This window comes from Mesocricetus auratus, unplaced genomic scaffold (genome assembly GCF_017639785.1).
Source record: "Mesocricetus auratus isolate SY011 unplaced genomic scaffold, BCM_Maur_2.0 Super-Scaffold_100020, whole genome shotgun sequence".
Taxonomy (NCBI): Eukaryota; Metazoa; Chordata; class Mammalia; order Rodentia; family Cricetidae; genus Mesocricetus; species Mesocricetus auratus.
The window spans coordinates 24715742-24739209 of record NW_024429201.1 but is presented as its reverse complement, the minus strand read 5'-3'; the positions used below and the strand labels follow the sequence as shown (position 1 = coordinate 24739209).

At 42.3% G+C, this 23468-nt stretch overlaps 1 protein-coding gene across 4 annotated transcripts in view; it reads right to left on the bottom strand.

Moving 5' to 3' along the window:
* The window catches only part of Scamp1 (secretory carrier membrane protein 1), a 72977-nt gene that overhangs the window by 4522 nt on the left and 44987 nt on the right, over positions 1-23468 (bottom strand). For all 4 annotated transcript variants that reach the window (XM_040729027.1, XM_021223264.2, XM_040729026.1 and 1 more), the window contains 6 exons: positions 21211-21309; positions 20201-20309; positions 18116-18244; positions 13905-14064; positions 5917-6018; positions 2698-2815 (listed from right to left, as the gene is read on the bottom strand). In XM_040729027.1, the coding sequence (XP_040584961.1) occupies positions 2698-2815; positions 5917-6018; positions 13905-14064; positions 18116-18244; positions 20201-20309; positions 21211-21288 (696 nt within the window). In that variant the 5' untranslated portion in view covers positions 21289-21309. The remainder of the gene's footprint in view (positions 1-2697; positions 2816-5916; positions 6019-13904; positions 14065-18115; positions 18245-20200; positions 20310-21210; positions 21310-23468) is intronic.

Sequence of the window (23468 nt, the reverse complement as noted above, 5' to 3'; positions counted from 1 at the left end):
CTTAATTTGAGTGCCTGGCAAGTGAACATGAGCTCCATTATGCAACTGTCCTTCCGTGGAAACAGTAGAAGCACCAGGGGAAAGGAATCCCTGACTGGAGTTCAGACTGCACATGGCTGACACAGCCACTGCAGAGTAAGTGCTCCCTCCACGCCTGCCTCCTACTCTCTTCTCAGGTTGGAGTGTTCTGGAGAGTTCTGCCCTTGGCCCACATCTGGCTCTGTGCTTCTTTGTGTTTTCTCAGGCTTCAATGACCTTTAAGGAAGCCAAAAGGCCCCAGCCTGAAAGCCCAGCTTAAATTCCTTTGCTGCTTCTACTTGTCTGTCTAGAAGTCTACCAGGCTTACCCAGACATGTCTGCACTGCTAGGACTTCAGACTCCTCATAAAACAGGAGGTCACTTTGACCTCACACTGCTCTTTATTTTGTGCATGTGGGGGACACACCATCAGTACCTGTAGGTCAGAAGACAGCTTGCGGGTCCTCTCCTTCCACCCCATGGGCCCTGGGCAGACCCAGGTGGCTGGGCTTGGTAGTAAGCACCTTTACCCACTGACCCATCCCACCAGCTCCAAACCTGTTCTTCCTAAATGGCCTATCAGCTAAAACATATCCTTGAGGAGAGTCCAAATAGAATGAGCCCCAACCTTCTCATAATGGGGGTGTTAACCCAGGCTACCATCTCAACTGGTTTCCTGTCTTGTTTTTAAGTCCTATACCCTAGCCCACAAATCCCACATCTACTTCAAGATAACTCTCCCAAAACTTGTCACATCAACCCGATCACTCTGCTCCTCCTTTTATGAACCACCACCTTTTGGAGAAGATGAAAACTTTTGAATAAGGTCTCCTGGTTTGCAGGGCCCTGCAGGATCTATGGATACTGATGTACCCTCTACACAGATACCTAGTGTTTTCTCCGCCTCACCCAACACCAACTTACTTCCCAATCCCTTTTTAAGCCCTTCGATTTGCCACATTGTAGTCTCACAACTCCTCCCTGCTTATCTTCTATGTGTGTGTGTGTGTGGCGGGGGTCCCGCTCATTCTTATTCCTTTATGTAGACAACTATAATGATGGGCAGTCATCATTGTATGTCAGTTAAGGCTTTATCTTGGCATGTTGGCACCTGTCTTTATTCCCAGATACCCTGGGTCTGGGAGGCAGGAGGAGAGCTAAAACATAGGAATTGAGGCTAACTTAAATTTTACAGCAAGAACCTAGTTCTCAAAGTCAAACACTAAAGAAAAACAAAACTAGACTCCCAAAACTTTGTATGCACTCCCTAGCTCCCTATGCTCCCTTCTGTGACAGCTACGAAATGACTGGATTATGGTACACATTTTCTTGTTTTTTCTCACACCACAATGTGAACCAAGGGCTCATGCATGTATAGCACTTGGCATAGGTACACACTTGACAGCTGGTTTTACAAGAAAGAAATGTACAGAATACCACAAAGCCTGAATGAGACTCTAAACTTCCTGTAGGTGTTTGCCTAGAAAGCAATGAAGTCCTGGGTAAAAACTGAGTGTGGCCATGCATTCCAACAGTCCCAGAACTTGGTGGGTGTAGTCAGAAGGATTAAGAGTTCTTATTTTGAAGCTGTGTGTGTGTATGTGCATGTATGTATACCTGAAACAAGAAAAGAATTCTCCTAAAGAGAGGTATTAATGGTGGCTAGGAACAGTTTCCAATTATTAAACCAAAAGAAGGTATTTTGTAGATGAGAATGCACTATTAGTTAATATAAGAGCAGAGCATTAAAGATGATCTTTCTCTGGCTAGACCATAGAAAAGGCATAAAGTAGGGCTGGAGAGAGGGCTGTTAAGAGAGCTTGCTGCTCTTTCAAAGAACTAGAAGTGGGTTCCTAGCACCCATGTCGGGCAGCTCCCCGGGAGCTGGGATTGACATGTGAAACAAACTTGTTTCTAAAAAAGGAAAAGAAAAAAAAGTTCTGGGGGGCATTTTTCATTTCCATCCTGCACCACTGTGGCCTCCGTCACGCGAGAGGCTCTCCCTGGGCCTCTGAGATCAGGTTCCGCTAAGGCTAGCCCTCCCTGTTTTTCTGTCCGTCTGGCCAGTGAAGCTGGAAAAGAGAATTAAGCTTTATAGTGAAAAAAAGCACATAAAGGTCTGATTTCAAAACTGAATTTTGAGGCTGAACCACAATAAAGATTTCATTGACTGTATCTAAAGGTACAGGTGCAGGAGCCTCATCTGAAATGCCTGGCACCAAAGAGGTGTCTGATTTCTGAATACTGCACACATATCACCCGATGCCCTGGGTGGGACTCAAGTCTAAACATGAAGCTCCATTTGTATACATATACTCCTGTGGAGTTTACACAACATTTTAATGTGTTTCCTTTCCGTAACTATAATAATCTCTCCTGTGAGGTTAGGAGAGGAATTTTCCTCTTATGGCACCAACTCCATGCTCAAAAAGTTTCTTATTGTTGAGCATTTTGGGTTCTGGATTTTCAGATCACGGATGTTTTCACTTTTTATATCAATCTTAAAATATGGTATCATTTTTACATGTGTCTAGATATAACCATAAATCCTAATCCTTGGAGAGCAAGCATGCAGAACCCCAGAAATGAGCTTGGGTCCCACTGGTCTGGCAGCAGTGCGGCTGACGGGACCTGACATGAGTGTCACAGTGACATGTCCAGAGACCAGTTCCCACTTACTTTTTTAAACATGACGAGTGAGATAACTGCTGATGCTGTGAAAAGTGCCGCGATCATTATCATCATGATTCCAACCGGGATGTTCTTATTGAGACCAGTAAGGGATGAAATCCAACCACTGCAGAACAGCAAAAGGACAATTAGGGAGCTATGTCAATGAACCTCTCAAAAACAATATGTTAGGCACCTCAGCACCTGGACCATTCTCAGGATCCCGTAGGACGCTGCTTGTTCTACGGATGAGGGACTAACTCAGACCTTCAGTGTCCAGGTCACACAGCTGAGAAGCTCCAGTCTGAATTCGCCAGCAGACCACACTCCTGAGCCCCAGGAGTTCACCAGATTATTGCAGTTTTTAATGCAATGCATATTAAATGTGTGGGTTTTTTATTACATTTTAAATGCTCATTTTCAACCAGAGAAGAAAACATATGCAGACCACATATCCAACTAATGATTCACTTTCAGAGCTTTAAGGCTCAAATGTGAAATGTCCCCCAACAAGGCTCACTTGTTTGAGCACTGAGGCCCAGCGGGTGACACTGTTTTGGAAGGCTGCAGACATTAGGAGGAAGCAGATGCAGGTCCTGGCACTGTAGGTTCATTATCCCCACCTCTCAGCCACCCACGGGAACGTGCTTTCTGTTCTGGGACTGACAGACGAGGGACTCCATGCTCCATCCTCTGCTGTCCCTGGCAGACGACTGAAATCCCCTGAAACCATCCTCCCTCCTTAGACAGCTTTTGGGCATTTCCTCACATTAATCAGAAAATGAATACATTCAGTCACATCAAAAAACAAAACAACAACAAAAAATACAACCCAACAACTCATTTGGCAGCCATGTGAGACATTTCAACAAGAGACCATAAAAATTAGGCAAATAAGCCATAAAAAGACATCAATGTATTAGTCATTAGGTAAATGTAAATTCAAACCACAAGGAGAGATTAGGATACACATGTGTGTGAGTGGGTGAGCACATACACACACACACACACACACATGCACACGCACACAGGCATGCAGGCACGCACCCCTATCAAAATGGCTAAGATAAAAGACAATAATAATGCCCACTGTACTGCTCACAAGGATGTGGAGACTAAATCTCTCACAACTGCCAGAGGGAATACAAAATAGCACAGCCTAGAAAGTTTGTCAATTTCTTTGAAAAGATTAATACATGATTTCTAAATGAATTAACAAATTACAAATATACTGTTAACCACAGAAATGAAAACTATGGGCCAACAAAAAACTTGGCCCCAAATGCTCATGGTGGTTCTTTTTCTAATAGCTCCCAACTAGAAACAATTCAGGTGTCCTTCAATTGATATGTGAAAAGATGGGGCTGGGCAGACTGTGAAGTTATCAAGAGCTCTGGTGCTCTTCTAGAGGACCTGGGTTCAATTCCCAGCACCTACATAGATGCTCACAAACTGTTAACTCCAGCCTCAGGGTCTGGTGCCCTCTTCTGGCCTCTCATGGGCACTGCATGCATGTGACGCACAGACTCAAGCAAGCATTTATACACATAAAATATAAAATCTAAAAAATAAGGTAGAGTCACAGGTAGCTGAGGGGAAAAGCCAGTATTTGTAGACTATAAAGATCCCATTTATATAACTATCTTACAATGACAGAATAACAGAAATGACAAGTAGCTTAGTGGATACTAAGGAAAAGTAGGGACAGGAGAGCAGGAAGTGTGGCCATGCAAAACGTAACAAAACTTTTCAGTGGTAGATATGTTTTGTCATATCTTTATATTTTCTTTAATATTTTACTTTATAATTTTATACTACTGGGGACACTGGGTGAAGGATGCCTAAGAACTCTCTACAGTCTTACAACAACATGTCAATCTACAATTACCTTCATTTTAATTATGATTAAGAACACCCAAATTATACAAGTTACAGCTGAAAACAGTATTTGTCCCCATCAGCAGACTCTGTGGTACATGGGCACAGACTGCTATGTTCAACTGCATACTATATGTTTATATTAAGGAGCTGATGAAATTATTTCAACTTTTAAGAATTATATATATAAACACATATGCCAGCATAGCAGTGCATTTTTAAAACATGTAAAGCATTTCCTCTGCTGCACATGCTAGACTAACCACTATCTAAAATAGTGATGAAAATAGCTTTTTCAAGAACTAACTGAAAACAACCCATTCCAGCCTCTGCTGGCATATCTGCCGGTCACCCTCCCTGCCAGAAGCAGGGCAGTCAATTTAAGACCTCACACACACTAGTCCTACGCTCACCATGACTTCAGTTAACACACAATGGCAAGCAGCAGTGCTGTGCATGGCTGTGCATGGCTGTGCATGGCTGTGCATGGCTGTGCATGCGGCAGCTGGAAGGTAGGCAGTTCACTATTAGGAGAGATGGGAGAGGTGGGGTTTAAGGTAGGCAGTTCACTATTAGGAGAGATGGGAGAGGTGGGGTTTAAGGTAGGCAGTTCACTATTAGGAGAGATGGGAGAGGTGGGGTTTAAGGTAGGCAGTTCACTATTAGGAGAGATGGGAGAGGTGGGGTTTAAGGTAGGCAGTTCACTATTAGGAGAGATGGGAGAGGTGGTATTTTTAAGATGCACCCTCTTCCGCCCACCATGCCACGCGGGAATGTTCCCTCCATAGAGAAAGACAATGATATGGGTCTGTATAACCTTCTAGCCTGGACCCCAGATGTCCCCTACTCCACTAAGTGAGCATGCCACCATGGAGAGAATTTTACTGTTGAAAGGTATGTGCACCTGTACATACACCCACTCTCACACATTTCCAAACACAATTACGTGTGTGTGTGTGTGAGAGAGAGAGAGAGAGAGAGAGAGAGAGAGAGAGAGAGAGAGAGAGAGAGAGAGAGAGAACCCTTTCCCTTTATATTCTTGAAGATCTTCTCTCCAGACACTGACCCTGCCCTCTCTCTGATCTCTTTGGTCTCCTTTACACGACTCCTTCCACTGCCCATTATGCACATTCTATTTAAAATAGGTGCCCAATAGCTGGTTTTTAAAATGGGACCATAATCTTTGAAGAGAATTGCTTTTCCAAAGTTATGATTTAAAATGTTTTCAAATTGGTTTTTAAAACACTTTTGTGTTTGTTTTTTCCAATCTGACTTTTTCTGTGTTTACCTTATTACGATACCAAATTTATCACACAAATATTAACAACTTAAAAACAGGAAAGAACTCACCAGTTTCCCCAGTTATGAAAGCCTGCGGCCTGGAGCACATGCACGGCGAACTGACAAATATACACGAAGAAGAACACAAAGAACCTGAAGGAGCTGTCACTCCTTAAAAGAAAAGGGAGAACGTTACTCCGTCACTCCTCACGTCACCTCCCTCTCCACAGCAGACTGGCCAGCCTTCGGGGGCACGCCTGAAGACCCACACTGCCACTCCCGCATTACTCTGCACACATGTCACTGTCCCCGGCTAACTTCCAGCCACACCAGATTTCACCTTAGCAGAAAACTCCGTGCTCCATTTTTAAAAATGTTTTCCGTGGCTTTTGGGTATGGCTGTTTTGCCTGCATGTATGTCTGTGCACCATGTGCTGCAGTGACCTTGGAAGCCAGAAGAGAGCATCGGATATGTACTTTACCCCTTTGATACTGAGAACTGAAGCTCCCTCCTCCCTCCTCCCTCCTCCCACCCCGTTTCCCGTCATCCGAGTGGCCGCTCTGAGAGTTATGAGTGGGAGGAGTGCAGTCTATTCTCTTTCCTGCCCTGCTCCCATCATTCAGCAGTTATTCAGTCACCTGTGTGCACATGCAGGGCTTCTGACCCTCCCACTGTTGGGGTCATTCGTCGGTGGCGGGAAGGGGTGCTCCCCGCCTTTTGCTACTACAGATCATGCTGCTGTGGGTCTTCATAAGGAACAGACTTCCTTTTAACTTGGTTAAACACCTATACGTGGGATGGCTAGTGTATGTGGTAAATATGCATTTAAAGTGTTGAAGAAACAGCGGAACTGTTTTATAAGGTTGCTCTTTTTACACTCCTACTGGCAGTGAGTGGGTCTTTTGGGTCCTCTGCAGCTCATTAACACTTGCTGTGGTCATGTTTACAATCCTAGTCATTCTCATGGACATGTACGGTTATGGTGGTGACAGTTATCTTATTACTAGCTGGGCTGGGCTCATGGAATCTAGGAGATATTAGTAAAGCAGACATGAGGCATTTCTGGAGAAATAAATCAGGAGGGCTTTGACCTAGTGAGTAGTTTAAGCTGGTGCTGGATTCAAAACCTGAGTGGGCTGTTGGGGGTGGCAGTAGGTCACTGGGACATGGTGAGGGCTTTACCTGTCTTTCCTGTTTCCACTCCACTCTTCTCCCTCATATGCCCACCATCACCAACCCAAAATGCTGACACCACAAGCAAAACCAACCTTTCTCTTCAGATGCTGTCTGGCATTTTGTTATTGCAACAAGAAAGCTAACAACACTAGTGTCTTTCTTTACACATTCTTAGTAAGGAGTGTTGTTCGGAGACTTTTTGTATCCATAAATCTTTGACTGTGAAAAATCTTGTTCTTGTGCCTTACCTAGATTTCCCCTCTTATTCTTGATTTTTGAGAATTTGATTTAAACAGTACATATTCTGGACAAGTCCTTACTTACATGCATGCTTGGGAAAGATCTTGCAGTTTGGAACTTGTCTTTCCAATCTGTGCATACTTATGTATAAAAGTACATGTGTGCTCAGAGCATCATGTCTTCTCAATCTGTGCATATATGTATATTGAAATACACATGCATTCAGGCATTATAAGAGTGGCAATACAATCTGTGCATATCTGTTTAGGAAGCATTGTGTGCTTGGGCATCTAACAGTATCTTCTGAGGAAAAGTTTGGCCTTTTGATGAACTCCAGTTTGCATATTCATTTATTTTTACTTTAGTACTGAATTAAAATAAACCACTTCACCAAGGCCAAAGAAGACCTTCCCTGTCTCCTCCGTAAGGCCCTTGGCTTCTGCACCTGTGCACATGCTCTTTGAACCGACTTTCTGAAAACACAGAATAAGGATTGGGCTAGCCAAGCACCCCAGTCAGGTCTCTTAAACAGCCTTGTCTGGGCTATACACACAGCCTTTGGATCTTTCTCAAACATCAGATGCCTAGTCACTGTCCTTGCAGAGATTCAGTTCCCAGTACTCACACAATAGCTCACAATCATTTAAAATTCCAGTTCCAAGGGATCCAATGTCCTCTTCTGGCCTCTGCTAGCATTGCAGGCACATGCTACACACACACACACACACACACACACACACACACACAATAAAAGTAACTTCTTATTTAAAATTCATTTTTACAGGGCTGAAGGGATGGCTCAGGGGTTTAGAGCACTGGCTGCTTTTTCAGAGGTCCTGAGTTCAATTCCCAGCAACCACTTGTGGCTCACAACCATCTATAGTGGGATCTGATGCCCTCTCCTGGCATGAAAGCATACAGCACCATATACATAAAATAAAGGTAAAAGAAAAAAGCTTTTAAAAGTTGGTTTTTACATATGGGAGGGTTCATTTTAGCTTGCAGATTGTTCATTTGTTTATGATAAAGGAGCACCGACGGCACAAAGCCATCCTGCTGTGATTACGTGGGGGGGGGGCTTTCTTGTAAGTCTTCCAGTCAGTCTATCGGTCTGCCAACTCTGCTGTTCTTTTGCAGACTTGCTTTCACTACTTTAAGGCCTGGACCCTTCCATTCATTTCTGGAAGAAACATGTCACATTTCTAGAAAACAGCCTGCTGGGACTTTGAATGGGGTTTGCTGCAGACCTGAAGAATCATTTTGAAAAAGTTCATGCCTTAGTGCTAGTGAGTCTAATCCATTAAAAAGTTATGTATCTCCATTTGTATTTTCTACAGAGATGATTATGGGCCTGTAAGTACAGTCTTGCTTCTTTTCAGACCTGGAGGCCCTTTGTTTCTTTTCCTTACCTAACTCTATTGGTCAGAACTCTGAACAGGAATGTTGAGAATAGACGTCTTTGCATGGTCCTGACCCCAGAGACAGCAAGTGCTCTCAGCCTCACAGCACAGGGCGTGTGGCAGCTGTGAGCTACAGTTCCCCACCTTTACAGTTCCTTTTCTGCCTGAAGAAGCCGCTCTTCTACAGTTAATGCTCTGTTTCTAACATAAAAACGCATTCAATTTTGTCAAATGTTTTTACTTTATTAGTTAAGACTGTCATGCTAATAATAAATTGTAGGTTATAATGTGGTGGACTACCCTAACTTTCTAATATAAAACCAACCTTACAAGTCGGGTGTTGAGGCACATGTCTGTAAACCAGTACTCAGGAGGCTGAAGCAAGAGGATGCCAAGTTCAATGCCAGCGTGGGGCCACACAGTGACTCTCAAAAAGCCTAACTTTTGGAAGAAGTGTTTAGAAGAACGCCATTTTTAATTAGCCTAAATTTATCACAGTTCTGTTCAGCATAGTCAATTTCCAAGGAATGTATTGTTCTACTTGCTAAAACTTCATCCCAAACTGTTCAACAGAAAGGAAAAGTGATGGGAGTAAGCCCCTCCAACCTGTACAGCACCTTCCCTTCCTCACAGGATCCACCAGCCTTCCCACCCCCTGTCTGTCCTCCGGCCCGCCCCCTTGACAGCTTCCCTATCCTCGACCCTGGGTCTTCACTGTGGCAGCAGGCAGGCGCCTCACTTGTGTATAAACACGCATCACACATTCTTCTTCTCCTACATTCCTCAGAAAGAATGCTTCAGGTTGGGGTTTCGTCTCCTGCACCATGGACGGCTTTAACGGCTGCTGGTGTTCTCAGCAAACAGTGTCAAGACAAGAGGCTGAGCAAGATCTTACCAAAGACTGAGATTTCCTGTTTTCCACAGAGTGTGTTGAGAAAGCTGGGAGGATCTGGGTGCTCCACGAGCTTCAGGAAGACTTAGAAGTCACTCTCCATCCTCAGCCCTGCCCGCATTGTCTGCAGCTGCACCTCATGCTTCACTTCAGTCTGGGGACCTCTCAAGCTGCCTGAGGAGCCACGTAGTTTGGCCTTTACTTTTTCCATTGCTAACTTGAGTTTCAGTTTCCATTAGATCAGTTACTGCTCCCTGCCCATGGCTGGTTTAGTTATTTGTTGCTCTGTAGATGGCTTGAGGACCTAGTGCGTGGCAGGCTGACCCTGGGGGTTTATGTCTGACCTCCCAACAGGAATAAATACATCCTCTCCCATATGTGTATGTCAGTATACTATGCAGCTCAAGTCACTAGTCCTTGATATTCTTAAGGCTCTACAACCTTTTTAAAGGTCATTTGAACCAGAGTGTCACCACAGCCCTTTAGATTAGAGGCTCCAAGCTTCTGTAGGTTCCTACCTTACTATAATGTTGCTACTTTGCAATGGATTCAGGTAGTTCAGACCCCCACCACAATGTTAAGGTACACTGGAATATTTACTAGTGTTGTTTATCTCTTGAATAGTCGTATGAGCAATGCATTTGGTGTTATTACAAAGTTCTGCGCCAGCTAAGGGTGGGGATGCCTGTTGCTCCAGTGGGCTTGGTGACTATTTCGCAAAGGCAACACATCAGCCAGGAACAAAGAGGGCTGTGGTAGCACTTCTTGTCTGAGTATATGCTAGGGCATGACAGTAACAAGATAGCGTATAGTTTAGAGCCACTGGGGCAGAGCCTGGGGATACAAGAGCAGTCCTCCAGCCCATCCTCCATGGAGAGATGCACAAGCCATCGTAAATTATTGGGACTTTTTCCTGAGGGAGGTAACTCTCAAACCTTAGATCATATTGGGTCCTGTCCTGTAAAGCAGTTTTACAATAACAGAGGAGACGGAATATAGGAAATAAAAAATAGGGGACTAAGAAGTAGTCTAAACCAGAGATATGACAGAAATGAAGTGACTACCACTGTGGCAGCTAGGAGCAAAGAGTGTTTAAAAAAGGAATCTTCCTGGAGGCAGAGGCAGGCAAATCTCTGAGTTCCAGGCCAGCCTGGCTACAGAGCTTCCAGAACAGCCAAGGCTACACAGTGAAACCTTGTTTCAACCCCTACCCCCCTTAAAAAGGATCTTCAAAGGGGTATATTGAAGGCAGAAATTTAGCTTAGAAATTCAAAGATTTCTTAGGATTAAGAGTTGTGTAGAGAAGCCAGTGAGAAGTGGGAGGCAGAAGAAGCAAGTGAGAATTTGAGTCTGTCTTCAAAGGGAAGGAGGAAGGTAGATGTGCTTGTACTGAGCCCAGAAACACAGCAATGAGGTGGCCCTGCAACATGATTTCCTTATTGCAAGTCCTGTTCTACCCACAAATGTGCTTTTCAGGCCATACTTTAAAACTAATTTGAGTCTTTGTAAAGTTATATACACTAGCTGCAAGTCAGATAACAGTGCATGGGAATTCTGCAAAAACAGTCTCCTGGCTTCATCACAGCCCAGTCACAACTATAGTCCCAGGCACCACCAAGCTTTGCTCGAGTCTCTTTGGTGGCCATACCCTGCTTAGCTTACCCTAATGCTTCCTATCATTACCAAACTGTGAAGAGGACTACCATTCCAGTGATGGAGACCTGGCTTTCCTTCCGAGTCTTCCCAGCAGTCTAACCCACATAAACTTGGGTTTATCAGTAGTTCTGCTCACTTATTAGACCTGTGAGGTTCCCGAATATGACCTACTATTCACATCTGAGGCATAGTGATATGCTGGTAATGGGATCCCTATTAAATTTCTGTTTCCCTGGAGCTAGAAACTACCTTTGTGGATGGTTTTTATACATTCCTATCAGTGCTTGACCACTAATTCTCTTAATATGTATAAAATCCTTTTTAACCTATTCAAATTAAGTCTGCCAATTTTATCTCCATGGAGCTGTCTCTCTTAAAACCTAACCAGCTGTCTTAGGGTTTCTATTGCTGTGAAGAAGTTCCATGACCATGGCAACTCTTACAAGACATTTAATTAGGGTGGCTCTCTTACAGTTTCAGAAGTTCAGTCCATTATCATCATGGTGGGGAGTATGGCTGTGTGCAGGCAGACATGTTGTCAGCCACACCTTGAACAGAAGTAGACAGTATTACTGAGCAAAGCTTAAGCAAGAGACCTCAAGCCTTCCCCCACAGTGACACACTGCCACCCACAGTGACACACTGCCACCCACAGTGACACACTGCCACCCACAGTGACACACTGCCACCCACAGTGACACACTGCCACCCACAGTGACACACTGCCACCCACTCTGAAGCTATGGAGGCAGGTACATTCAAACTACCACTCCAGCTTATGTCTGAACTTCTAGAGCCGGAATGCAGGGTACCAGCCCATCCAGAACAAAGGAGGGAACCAGCCAACACAGAATGCAGGGTAAAGTCGCACACAGAATGCACTGCTCCACTGTCTTTTAGTGTCCTGTGCTGCTATTCAAAACTGATGCCATCCTGATGGTTTAAAAATAAGTTTTGGGAGTTTTCCACTTTATAAAGGGAAAAAGCAAAGGGACAGAAAAACAAAGGAAAAATAGATTTTTCTCTTATTATATTAGCAAGAGTTTCCTTAAAAAGATTAGAAACAAAGCAGAAACAACCAAAGATTGATATAATTACCTTTCTCAGAAACTAAGGACCTAAGGCTACACCTGGGCAGGGCATTTCAAGTAAGATATGTCAGGAAGATGAGCTCCTGGCTACAACTCCTAAAGAGATTAGCATGGCCAAAGGAGGTAAGTGGGGGAAATGGAAAGCTGCTTTCCCATACAAGTCATTTATGACTCATCAGTTTAGAATAAAGGGAAAACAATCACATGATCATGTCATCAGACACAGAAAAGCACCCGGGAAGCTCCAGTCCCATTCAGGATAAAAATTCCCATAAGCTAAAATTAGAGGAGAGAGTCCTCAAACCAACAAAGGGTGTCTACAAAAGGAGCCTGCAGCCTACATCACAGATGACGCTGATTCCTTCCTCTAACCCTGGAACAAGACATGGCCACTACTCCACCTTCACTCTCCATAAACTGCAGCCAGTTACTAAGGCTGTCAACAGGAAGAAAGAAGCAAGGCAGAATAACCCATTTGGAGGAAATCGGAACTTGGGGCTCACGGGATGCTGCTTCCTACCCCATCTCCCCAAGAAGCTGGGATGAAGGTATGTACCATCTGCCCTGGTCCAGCGTTCTCTTCTTAAAGCCATGGTCACAAGGGGCTCCACAGCAAAGAAAGGTTACATGATCACATCACAAGGCACACTAGGCACTTAGAGTCTAAGATTAGAAAATGAAGGAGCTTGCCTAACTTTATTAACTAGCTATTCTAAAACTAGCTAAGCTAATGAACCAATTAACATCCCATAGAACATTCGTTTAGAAAATGCATTACCCAGTATATTTAAATAGTGGTCACTTCTATATAAAATAGTATTCTTTATTTTATAGCCTAAGTATGTTTTTAAATGTCACTGTCTTTGGAGAAACTAAAGATGAATATACACAGAAAGTATTTATCAAGCTGTTGAGTGAAAGTGTTTTATATGTGTTCACCTTACCTGGATTTATCTTAAAACAAAGGCTGTAAACACCAGTTATAATTCTGAATTTAGACATGTGAGGGAAAAAGGAGTAAACAGGTTTTCCTAAAGTCATGTATGATGTATGGCATAAAATGTTACATGCTAAAATCTAAGAATGTTAATCTTCCTTTATTGGTTTTTCAAGTGAAATAATGCTTATGAATTTTATGATTTAATGCAAACAACTTTTATGAATGTATAATAAAAATCTTAATTTTATATTATGCTTATATTTATTTTACTGGGGAAAGAGGTGTGCTTGCCATGGTGTCCATGTGGAGGTCAGAGGTCAACCTGCAGGAGTCAGTCCCCTCCTTGCCATATAGAACCTGGGGATCAAACGAAGGTCCCCATATTTGACAGCAAGCACCTTTAGCCATTGAGCCATCTCACTGGCCCTCATTTTTAAAAACATTAATGAAACTATATCAACTTTCCCTTTTGAGTGCAATATAGATTATTTCATGAGGTGTTTGTTTGTGGCAGGGTCTAACTCAACCTGATACCAACTATGTTGCCCAGGCTGGCCTACAGCAATCCTCCTACTTCAGCCTCTTGGATGCTGAGATTCCAGGAGTGAGCCACCCACACACTTCAGTTTTAAAGCACATGCATTAAACACGCACACTTTACCTGAAAGCTCCATAGAGCGGTCTGTACCAACAGACAAATGAGCAGGGCGTAAAAAGCAAGAACCACAGGATGCTCAGTCCAAAGTCCACTGCTCTTGAAGCATCAACACAGAACCAAGCCAGGCACCCGAAGATGTTTAGAAACAAAGTTACAGCGTGGACTGTAGGATCAGAAGACAAAACGGGCTGTTTACTTCAAGTCATCATCCAATACGCGTTACAAATAAAACACACATCCTACGAGCATGTATTCTTCCTATGTTTTCCATGGCATGTTCTTCAAACACTGCTACTTCTTACACAGAATTTGAAAGCAGAGCACACACAGTAAGCACTTTTAGGCAAAACTCCTGCTGGCTTTCTCCTCCTCCTACTAGGCAACTACACAGCCAAGCCCAACTCTAGGCTTGCTTTCCTGAGAAGAAAATGGGCAGTGAATTTCTTGCACCAGAGCCCAAGAAGATAAGCAGAGCTTGTTAAAGACAAAAGCAAACAAACAAAACACAGAGTGGGTCCTCAGAGCACCATCTATAAGGAGGACACTGCAGACTGAACTGGAGTATATCAGAATACAGCAGCAATGCTTGTGACTGTGGGGGTCTGTGAGGATGACCACCTCACGCCAGCCGAAGGACTTCCCTATGCTGCTGGCATGCTGCCCTCCCTAACAAATCGAAAACCCCAGATCTGAGTAACAATGCTATGATCAGAAAGAACCGTGCTTACCAGTTCTAACTCTTGTTTACACTCACTTTTATTTTACGCATTTGGACGTCTGCCTGCATGCATATACATGTACCCTGTGTACAGGGCCTGAGGAGGCCACACGGGGCACTGAACTGAGGATGGAGATGCTGTGAGCTACCATATGGGTGCTAAAAACCAGTCCCAGGTCCTCTGCAAGAGCAGCAAGGCTCCTAACCCCTGAGCCATCTCTCCAGACCCCTACAGTTTCAACTTTTTAAGGTGATTCTGTAAAAATTTATTCATGGGTGGAATTTCATTATGAGAAATAAATTACCATAAAATTAAAATACTATGAAATGTCTATTATCAATAAAAATGTCAACTATGACTTAGATTAAAAAATTAAAAGATTATTAAATCTACTACAAACTCAATATACATTAAAAACCAATTTTAAAATCTCTTTACAAATCAAAATAAAAAATTTATGGAGCAGGATAAAACCACTCCTTCTGGGTGGCCTGATGTGTTCACAACTAAACATTAAATCAATCAACTATGGAGAAACAGCTCCTGAGCCTGAAAGTAAATCTGTAGTAGCCTTGAAGGGCTTTTATTTTTAAAATCCATATCTTTCTATCACAGAAGAGAAACTGTACTAATTGCTCAGTTACTACTGGGGATGAATCCTCAGGAAAGCTGGCCTAATAATGAAATGACTCAAAATCCTTTTCCTCAAAATAAAGAGTTCTGAGGACTTAAAAACAGAACAAAACTCCTGTGAAATAGGAAATTATTTTGTTCCTTTAGAACTTCTGGCTATCTTAAGTTTGAGGTAGACGCAGGTGTGTGTGTGTGTGTGTGTGTTGTGTGTGTGCTAATGTCAGCACATTCTAACTTAAATTTCAATCTTTATAAGAACAATTTTTTAAAGATTATTTTCTATTTCACTTACAGAAAATGAGAACCATTTATATGTGGATATAACTGTTTTTAAATCCATAAAAATTCTTCAGAGTACAGAGAATATCAATCTAACTTTGTGTAATGTGTTAGATTTTTTTCCTAGATTAGTGAGTCATCTCACACAGGATAAAAAGCAGTCTGTCTAGGGCACCTGGTGATGAAGCTGTCCACCTGTGCAGGGGTCAGAAGGCAGGCAAGGGCCATGTGTGTCATCATCTGTGTTCTTAATTCAGTGTCTATGCTGACAGATGCTGAGAGAACAGGACAAACACTGAACAGACCTTTAAGCCACTTTGTTCGCACGATATGCAAGATGAGTTACACTTTTTGTGAAAGCTTTATCTACTTGTTATGACACACTCAAATCTGGTATCAGTTGGCCTGGATTTGCAGCTGCCAGTGCCATTGATCCCCAATGGCTACAGGTGCATGCACATATCTCCTCTGCTACCTGGTGTCCATGACTTTTTTTTTTTATTCAAAAAGCACATTCAAAAGGGTCAAGGTTCGATGGGCAGCCGTGGTGCACACCTTTAATCCTAGCACTTGGGAGGCAGAGGCAGGCAGATCTCTTGTGAGTGTGAGGCCAGCCTGATCTACAAAGAGAGTTTCCAGGATAGCCAGGGCTACACAGAGGAACCCTGTATTGAAAAAAAAAAAAAGGGTCAAGGTTCACTTTGCAGTAATAATTCTAATTGCTTTGGTTCATTTGCAAGTTACACTATCTGCTTTCATTTAGGGACCGTCAAAAACACATCATCATATTCACTAAAAAGCTAATCACTTTTCCATCTTGGTATTTTGTAGATGACATACTATGGAATCTTGGGCTTGAGAACCAAATTACCAGAATAGCTTGTCACATAGTGACTTGCTGTATAATGTTAGACAAGTTGGATAAAGTTTTAGCTTCTCTAAGACTAGATAATGTCGTACCTGCTTGAGGATGTGCTTGGGACTCTCAACTGCCTGGCACAAAGTCAATCTCTAACAAATGCGAGCTCTCACTATGACTGAGCACAAAGCTGCAGTCAGTCCTGAAATCCACACTTTGGGGAGTGCCCAACTAAAGCAGTCTCTACTCTAAGCATGGGCTAATCCCTGAACTGCTTGCACATCACGGTAAGCAGTGCTGCTTCCAAACAGAACCCTAGGATCTTTAGTCCTTTTTCTAAACAGATCAACAAACTAGACAAGATTGAGAAGAACTGTAATTAACTGCATTACTTCTGAGAGACTCTTTAAACCAAAACCAAAAAAAAAAAAATCAATTTTGAAATCGTCAGCATTAGTAGTTAACAAGTTAAAATTAACCATCTTTCCTATCCAACCTCCATTTACTAAATTTGTCATTTGTCATAGAATATTCTTTCTACCCCTTTGCCATAAAAAAAATTTAAGTTAAATAACTTATGCCTAAAATACTGTCTATTTTTAAAATTCATATATAAAAATACAAATGTATATATCACAGAAATATATTAAACATAGAAATTGATTAACATGTACATATATAGAATTATAATACTACTGACAGCAAGATCAAATCTCATGAGAGTCTGAAAGTAATAGCCAGCTAGGTGTGGTGGCACACACCTTTAATCCTTGAACTTAGGAGGCAGACACAGGTGGATCTCTGAATTCAAGGCCAGTGTGGTCTATGTAGTGAATTCCTAGACAGCCAGGGCTACATAAAGAGACCCCGTCTAAAAAATATTTACCACTGTAATTTTTTGACTATGAGAGCAAATGTTCTCTTTTAACTGTAACAAAAGTAATGTCCATAAAGACCTGCTTCTCATATGCTGATATGAAGAATGAAACTCACACACTCTCATCGGTAAAATGTGTCTACAAATTACCTACTGTCCCATCTGTCCAGCCTTCCCTCCTGACAGAACGGTGTCAAACAGGGATGAGACTATGTGGAATACAAATCAGAGTGGGTGGAAGCCTGTGTATACACAATGAACCTTTAGCAGCTTGACATTCATGTAGTATTTCAGAGTTGGGATTATACTTAAAATATGTATATCCCAACTGACAATACACTCTAATGTTGTCTAATGAAACTTTCCTATATTCAGCAATTTCAAGAAGTATCCACAGCCACTTGGAGATTAAAAAGTACACTGTGCCGGAAGTATTTTTAAAGTTATAGTTCACATTGCAGTATCTCTTTCTAAAAACAGCTGTAGTGCTACATTGAACAGAATCTAAGTGATACTCCTCAGCATAAAAATAGTATGCATAATTTTGTCAAAGCAAGTCATGCCTAGAAAACATTCTTCTAAGGAGTCTTTACAAAATCCTACCCATGTGGCAGAGAGGATGCCTTTTCAGTCAGTGCTAGCTTCCCTCAGCCAAAGACTTAGATTGCTATTTGTTACAATTTCTGTATCTAAATATGATGTTCAACTCTGAAGCTATAACTATTAAGATCTATATGAAAAGACATTTAGCATGCATTTAAAATGTCACTTTCAAAAAGGTGTCTATTAATAATGAAAATATGAACTCAAAATGTGTACATATAAATATAATTTGTTCTATACTCACACATCCATAAGTAGTACATAAGTTTTACTGTCTTTTGGAATTCTACAGGAATGTCTACAGAAAAATCTTGGTAGAAACAAGGTCCCACAGGAAAATTGCTAGGAAGAGGTGGCCAATTATTTTTTCTCCCTGTAAGTTAAAAAAAAAGTTATTGCAATATATACATCATATTCTTACTTTGGTTGTGGTGGTATAAGTCATACAAACACTAACACTAACTGCTCCCCTCTCTACGTTCTTACAACTTTGAAAGCAAAACTTACATTTTCAATTTTTTTCAGACTAACGTTTTAGAAACAGTAAATGATAAAATAATTTTCCAGTATCAAATTTTACCATGTTTAGCATGTCTATGTACAGGAGAACCCAGTGGCAAACCCTAAGAGTTGTCTAAAACAGATTTATTTCAAAGTCCCAGGGCCTGGCTATTGCAGGAAAGCCATCTGACTCTTAAACTTGTGTTTTCTCCTCAGTGTCACGAGTCTGTCAGGAAAATTCTGCTAAATTCCTAACCGACATGCAGAGGCAGGGTTCTCAACAATACAGACCAAAGAATCAAGTCTGTGTGAATGAATGGGGACTCCAGCATCCTGGAAACTAGAGAAAACAAAGGTGAGGAAGGAATGTGTCTACATAAACAAAGACTGACAGCAAGACCTTGGAATGGAGGCAAGAACAAAAATTAAGCATAAAGCACAAATTCAGACAAAAATACAAATAAACAACTAAGTCACTTTCTAATACTAAAAATATCATATAACTTTTACCATTCAATTATACATATTTTTACCTATCTGGACATTTTCCATAAAGAGAAGGTTGGCCCACTGTTTATCCTCAACATGTCCCCTCAGTCACACTGATTATAGTATTAAAATTGGGGGACTAGGAATGTAGCCCAATGGCAGAGCCCTGGTTCAGCATAAGATGGGTCCTCAGGACAGACATAAGGCATCACACTATGTAAGCAGCAGTCAACAGTGAGCCATGAGGAACGGAGGCTTGGAACTTGCTGTCTGTGTGGTCTAAAGAAACTTAACCTTCATTTCTTCAGAAAGGTAACAACTGGGCCACACTTCCCAGGATGGTGCTGAAGATTTAACAAATTAAAAAGTAAAAAGTACTACAATGTACTAATATACTACAAAATGTAACTATTAATGTCTGTCTCTTCGCTACTGTCTTTACCAAAACATCTTTCATCTTTCACAGATGTGATTATTGTCAGTCAGCACTAAGAAAATAAGATACATTATATTAGTGATATCCCTCTTCTATATAGAGGCTATCTCTGATGCTGCAAGCAAGGAAATGACCCAGGATAAATATGTCCTTGAGAGGCCCAATACCTAAACACTGTAAGAGAAGAAGAAATACTCAGTATTATTTATTGCCAACCTTGTTTGGGGTTGTATTGCTATTCCAGGCACCTAGCAACCCCTCCCCTGACTCCCCCTCCTCCTCAGGAGGCTGCTTACTTCCCTCACAGGTTTTTAGAGTCATCTTTAGCACTCAAGAGCCTGAACAGATTCCACAGCAAGTAAATAATCATACAGATACTTTAGCACTTTTTGACAAGTATGTTGTACCTGTGAGAATAAGATGAATAATCAGAACAGGTCAGAGTCCAAGGTGGGCCACAATCAACACATTCAAAAATCAATGGAACTATTGAGAAGCCCACACCCATGCTCTGAGGTGACCTTCCTTTCTTCTGAGGCCTCTCTTTCCCTTATCCCTCATGCTTAAGTCTACATTGAGATCTTTCTTTTATGTCCCAGCTCTGTTTCAAAGAAAGAAAAGAAAAGGTTCGAGAGAGCCAAGTGCAGAATCAAAGGCCCCTGGTTTGGAAGGAAGCAGATGTATCAGATCTATGTCTCAACTTTCTCTGTGAGGAAGCCAACACTCGTCTAACCTATCAAAGGACTGTGCTATCTGCCAAGATCGCCAAGCTGCCGGTATCAAGTGAGCAATCTGCATGTCTGACCTCCTTGCTAGACTCAGAAGACAGGGCAGAGGTTTATCACCAGACCTAGCGGCTCAGAGCAAGCACAGACATTTTCATCCCAATGCTTTGGATACTACCATGCTGACTCAGGCTCTGCATCTCCCGTTCTCGGCGGTCTAACTCTGCGGCCTTTCTCTCGAGCTCTTCTTGGCGCTTGAGAAGTTCAGCTTGAGCCAAGGCATGTTCCTAAACAAAATGACCAACACACACAGGTTATCAGGTAGCCAAAACAGTATAACATTTATATGCCCGCTCTCATCTTTACTGTAAGAGAAACCTCAGTTAATCACACTTTCACAATATAGGAATTCCCTGAAGGCTATAGTTTTGAGAAACATTTGATTCATTTTGCTCTTTTAGTTATGGAAGCCCTCATAGGCAATGCTGAGTTCACAGGACAGGAGAATACAAACAAAACCCTACCTCTTGTTAAGAACAGCCAGAGACTGGGGAGAGAGAGGTGGCTTAGCAGTTAAGAGCTTGTGGGCTGTTTCTGCAGAGGACCCAGGTTCAGTCCCCAGCACCCACATCAGGTGGCTCATAACCACCTGTAACACCAGCCTCAAAAGGTACCTGCACTCATGCACACATCTACACAGACACACAGTATGCGTCACTGAAAAACAATAAAAACCAGTCTTTCACAAACAGTAGCAAAAGCCTAGATGAGAGAGAGTAGAGGTGAGGAACAGTTGAGGAAAGATGAACAGAATAAAGGACAACTGAATTAGCTTGGATAAACAAGTCAAATGGTGCAGCAGACTCGGGAAATACAACAACAGTTCATCACATCGTGAATGTCCTAAGATGCTGGGGGACAGGGATGTGCTTATGACACTGTGCCCTCTAACTCTGTTAGAGCTGCCAGGCATTTGTTGGTTTTCCTGGACATTTGCCATCTCCTCCTTCCTCATACTGCACACTGAGTAGTCATTAAGCTCCCCCTCCAGTCATATTTATTATTCAATTATCGTTACTGTAGTAGTATTATGCATTGAGACCAAAGGCAATAAAATTCACTATGTAAACTGTACACTGAGACAATATATGAACTTCCAATATCAATCTACAGTTAACATGCACTAACCTTTGTGATCTGTGGGTAAGCTGGATGTTCCTCTGTTGGCTTCATTATTGCTGGCTGGGTGTTGGGTACATTAGGCATTTTTACACTGCCTGGTGGAGGCTACAAAGGTGAAAGACAAATTATGTAACACAAAAAATTCAACTTAACTTCCTCCGGAAGTACCATAGAAAGCAAAATCCCAAGACATGCCTGCTCTCTCACGGTCATGTAAAATGCTTCTTAGGCTCCACATCTCATTTTGTAACACACTTACCAGTTTTATAATGCTCAGCAGCACACCACATAACATACAGAGCACAACCGCTCCTTTACGGTAAAGCACAAACACCATCAGACTAAACTACATAGAATAGCGGGATGTAGGCATCTGCTTGTACGTGGGATGCTAAGGCAGGAGCCCAAAGACTCAGGAACCTGAGCACATCATGAGATCAAAGAAAGGAAGAAAAGAGAGAAAGGAGGAGGGCAGGAGAGGGAGGAAGGAGAGATATGGAAGTTGAGTCAACTTTTCCCTCTTAAGAAAGACACGTCAAAGTCCTGACAACATTATACAAGAGACCTGCTGCAAAACATCACTAACAGCGCCACTTCGCCAGCGAACACCAGCCATACCTGAAGGTGGCTGCAGCACCAAAGAGGGGACAAGACTAGTCCACCTCTGAGGCATTAGTAAGTACTACATACGCCTGGTGTGGATTCCAGAGAAGGAGTCGATGATATTATAGCAGAAATTATAAATGCTAAACAAAGCACAGAGCAGAACGATTTTCAAGATGAACACAGATCTATAAGAAAACTATTATCAAAGAAATTTTATGTACTTCTCTATTATTTGTCTCCCCCAACACATATATCATACAGCGTATTTTAGGGTTTTCTTGTTTCTTTGTTTTTGAGGCAAGATCTCTTACGTAGCCCTAACTGGGCTGGAACTGGCTTTAAACTTGGAGATCTACCCTCCTCTGCCCCCCAGGTCATGCACCACCATAAAGGTATGCTCCACCATACCCTGAAATATTACTTCTAAATGTTAAAAAGCAATGTGGGCCAAGTGTCATGGCACATGCCCGTATTCTCCACTCTCAGGGGACAGAAGAATTACTGCAAATTCAAAGATGGCCTGATCTACAGAGTGAGATCCACCACACAATACAACACACACCATACACATACACATACACACACACACCATACACACACACACACACACCATACACACACACCACACCATATACACACACACCACACCATACACATACACACACCACACCATACACATACACACACCACACCATACACACACACACCCCATACACACATACACACCACACCTACACATACAACACCATACACATACACACACCACACCATACACATACACACACCACACCATACACATACACACACCACACCATACACACACACCACACCATACACACACACACACCATATACACACACACATACCATACACACACACACCATATACATACACACACACAACCTATGAACAGCTGATTTTCGACAAAGAAGCTAAAATTATACAATGGGAAAAAAGGCATCTTCAACAAATGGTGCTAGCATAACTGGATATTGGCATGTAGAAGACTACAGATAGATCCATGTCTATCACCATGCACAAAGCTTACGTGCAAATGGATTAAAGACCTCAACATAAATTCAGCCACACTGAACCTGTTAGAAGAGAAAGTGGGAGGCACCCTTGAACGAATAGGTACAGGAGACTGATTCCTGAACATAACACCAGTAGCACAAACACTGAGATCGACAATTAACAAATGGGACCTCCTGAAACTAAAAAGCTTCTGTAAGGCAAAGGGCACAGTCAACAAGACAAAAAGGCGACCCACAGATTGGGAAAAGATATTCACTGACCCCACATCTGACAGAGGGCTGATCTCCAAAATTTACAAAGAACTCAAGAAGCAAGTCTCCAAAACACCAAAGGACCCAATTAAGAAGTGGGGGACTGAACTAAATAGAGAATTCTCAATAGAGGAGTCTAAAATTGCTGAGAGACACTTAAGAAAGTGCTCAACATCCTTAGCCATCAGGGAAATGCAAATCAAAATAATCCCTCCTGTCAGAATAGCTAAAATCAAAAACACCAATGACAGCTTCTGCTGGAGAGGATGTAGAGAGAGGGGAATACTCCTCCACTGCTGATGGGAGTACCGACTTGTCCAGCCACTTAGAGGAAATCAGTATGGAGATTCCTCAGGAAAATGGGAATCAGTC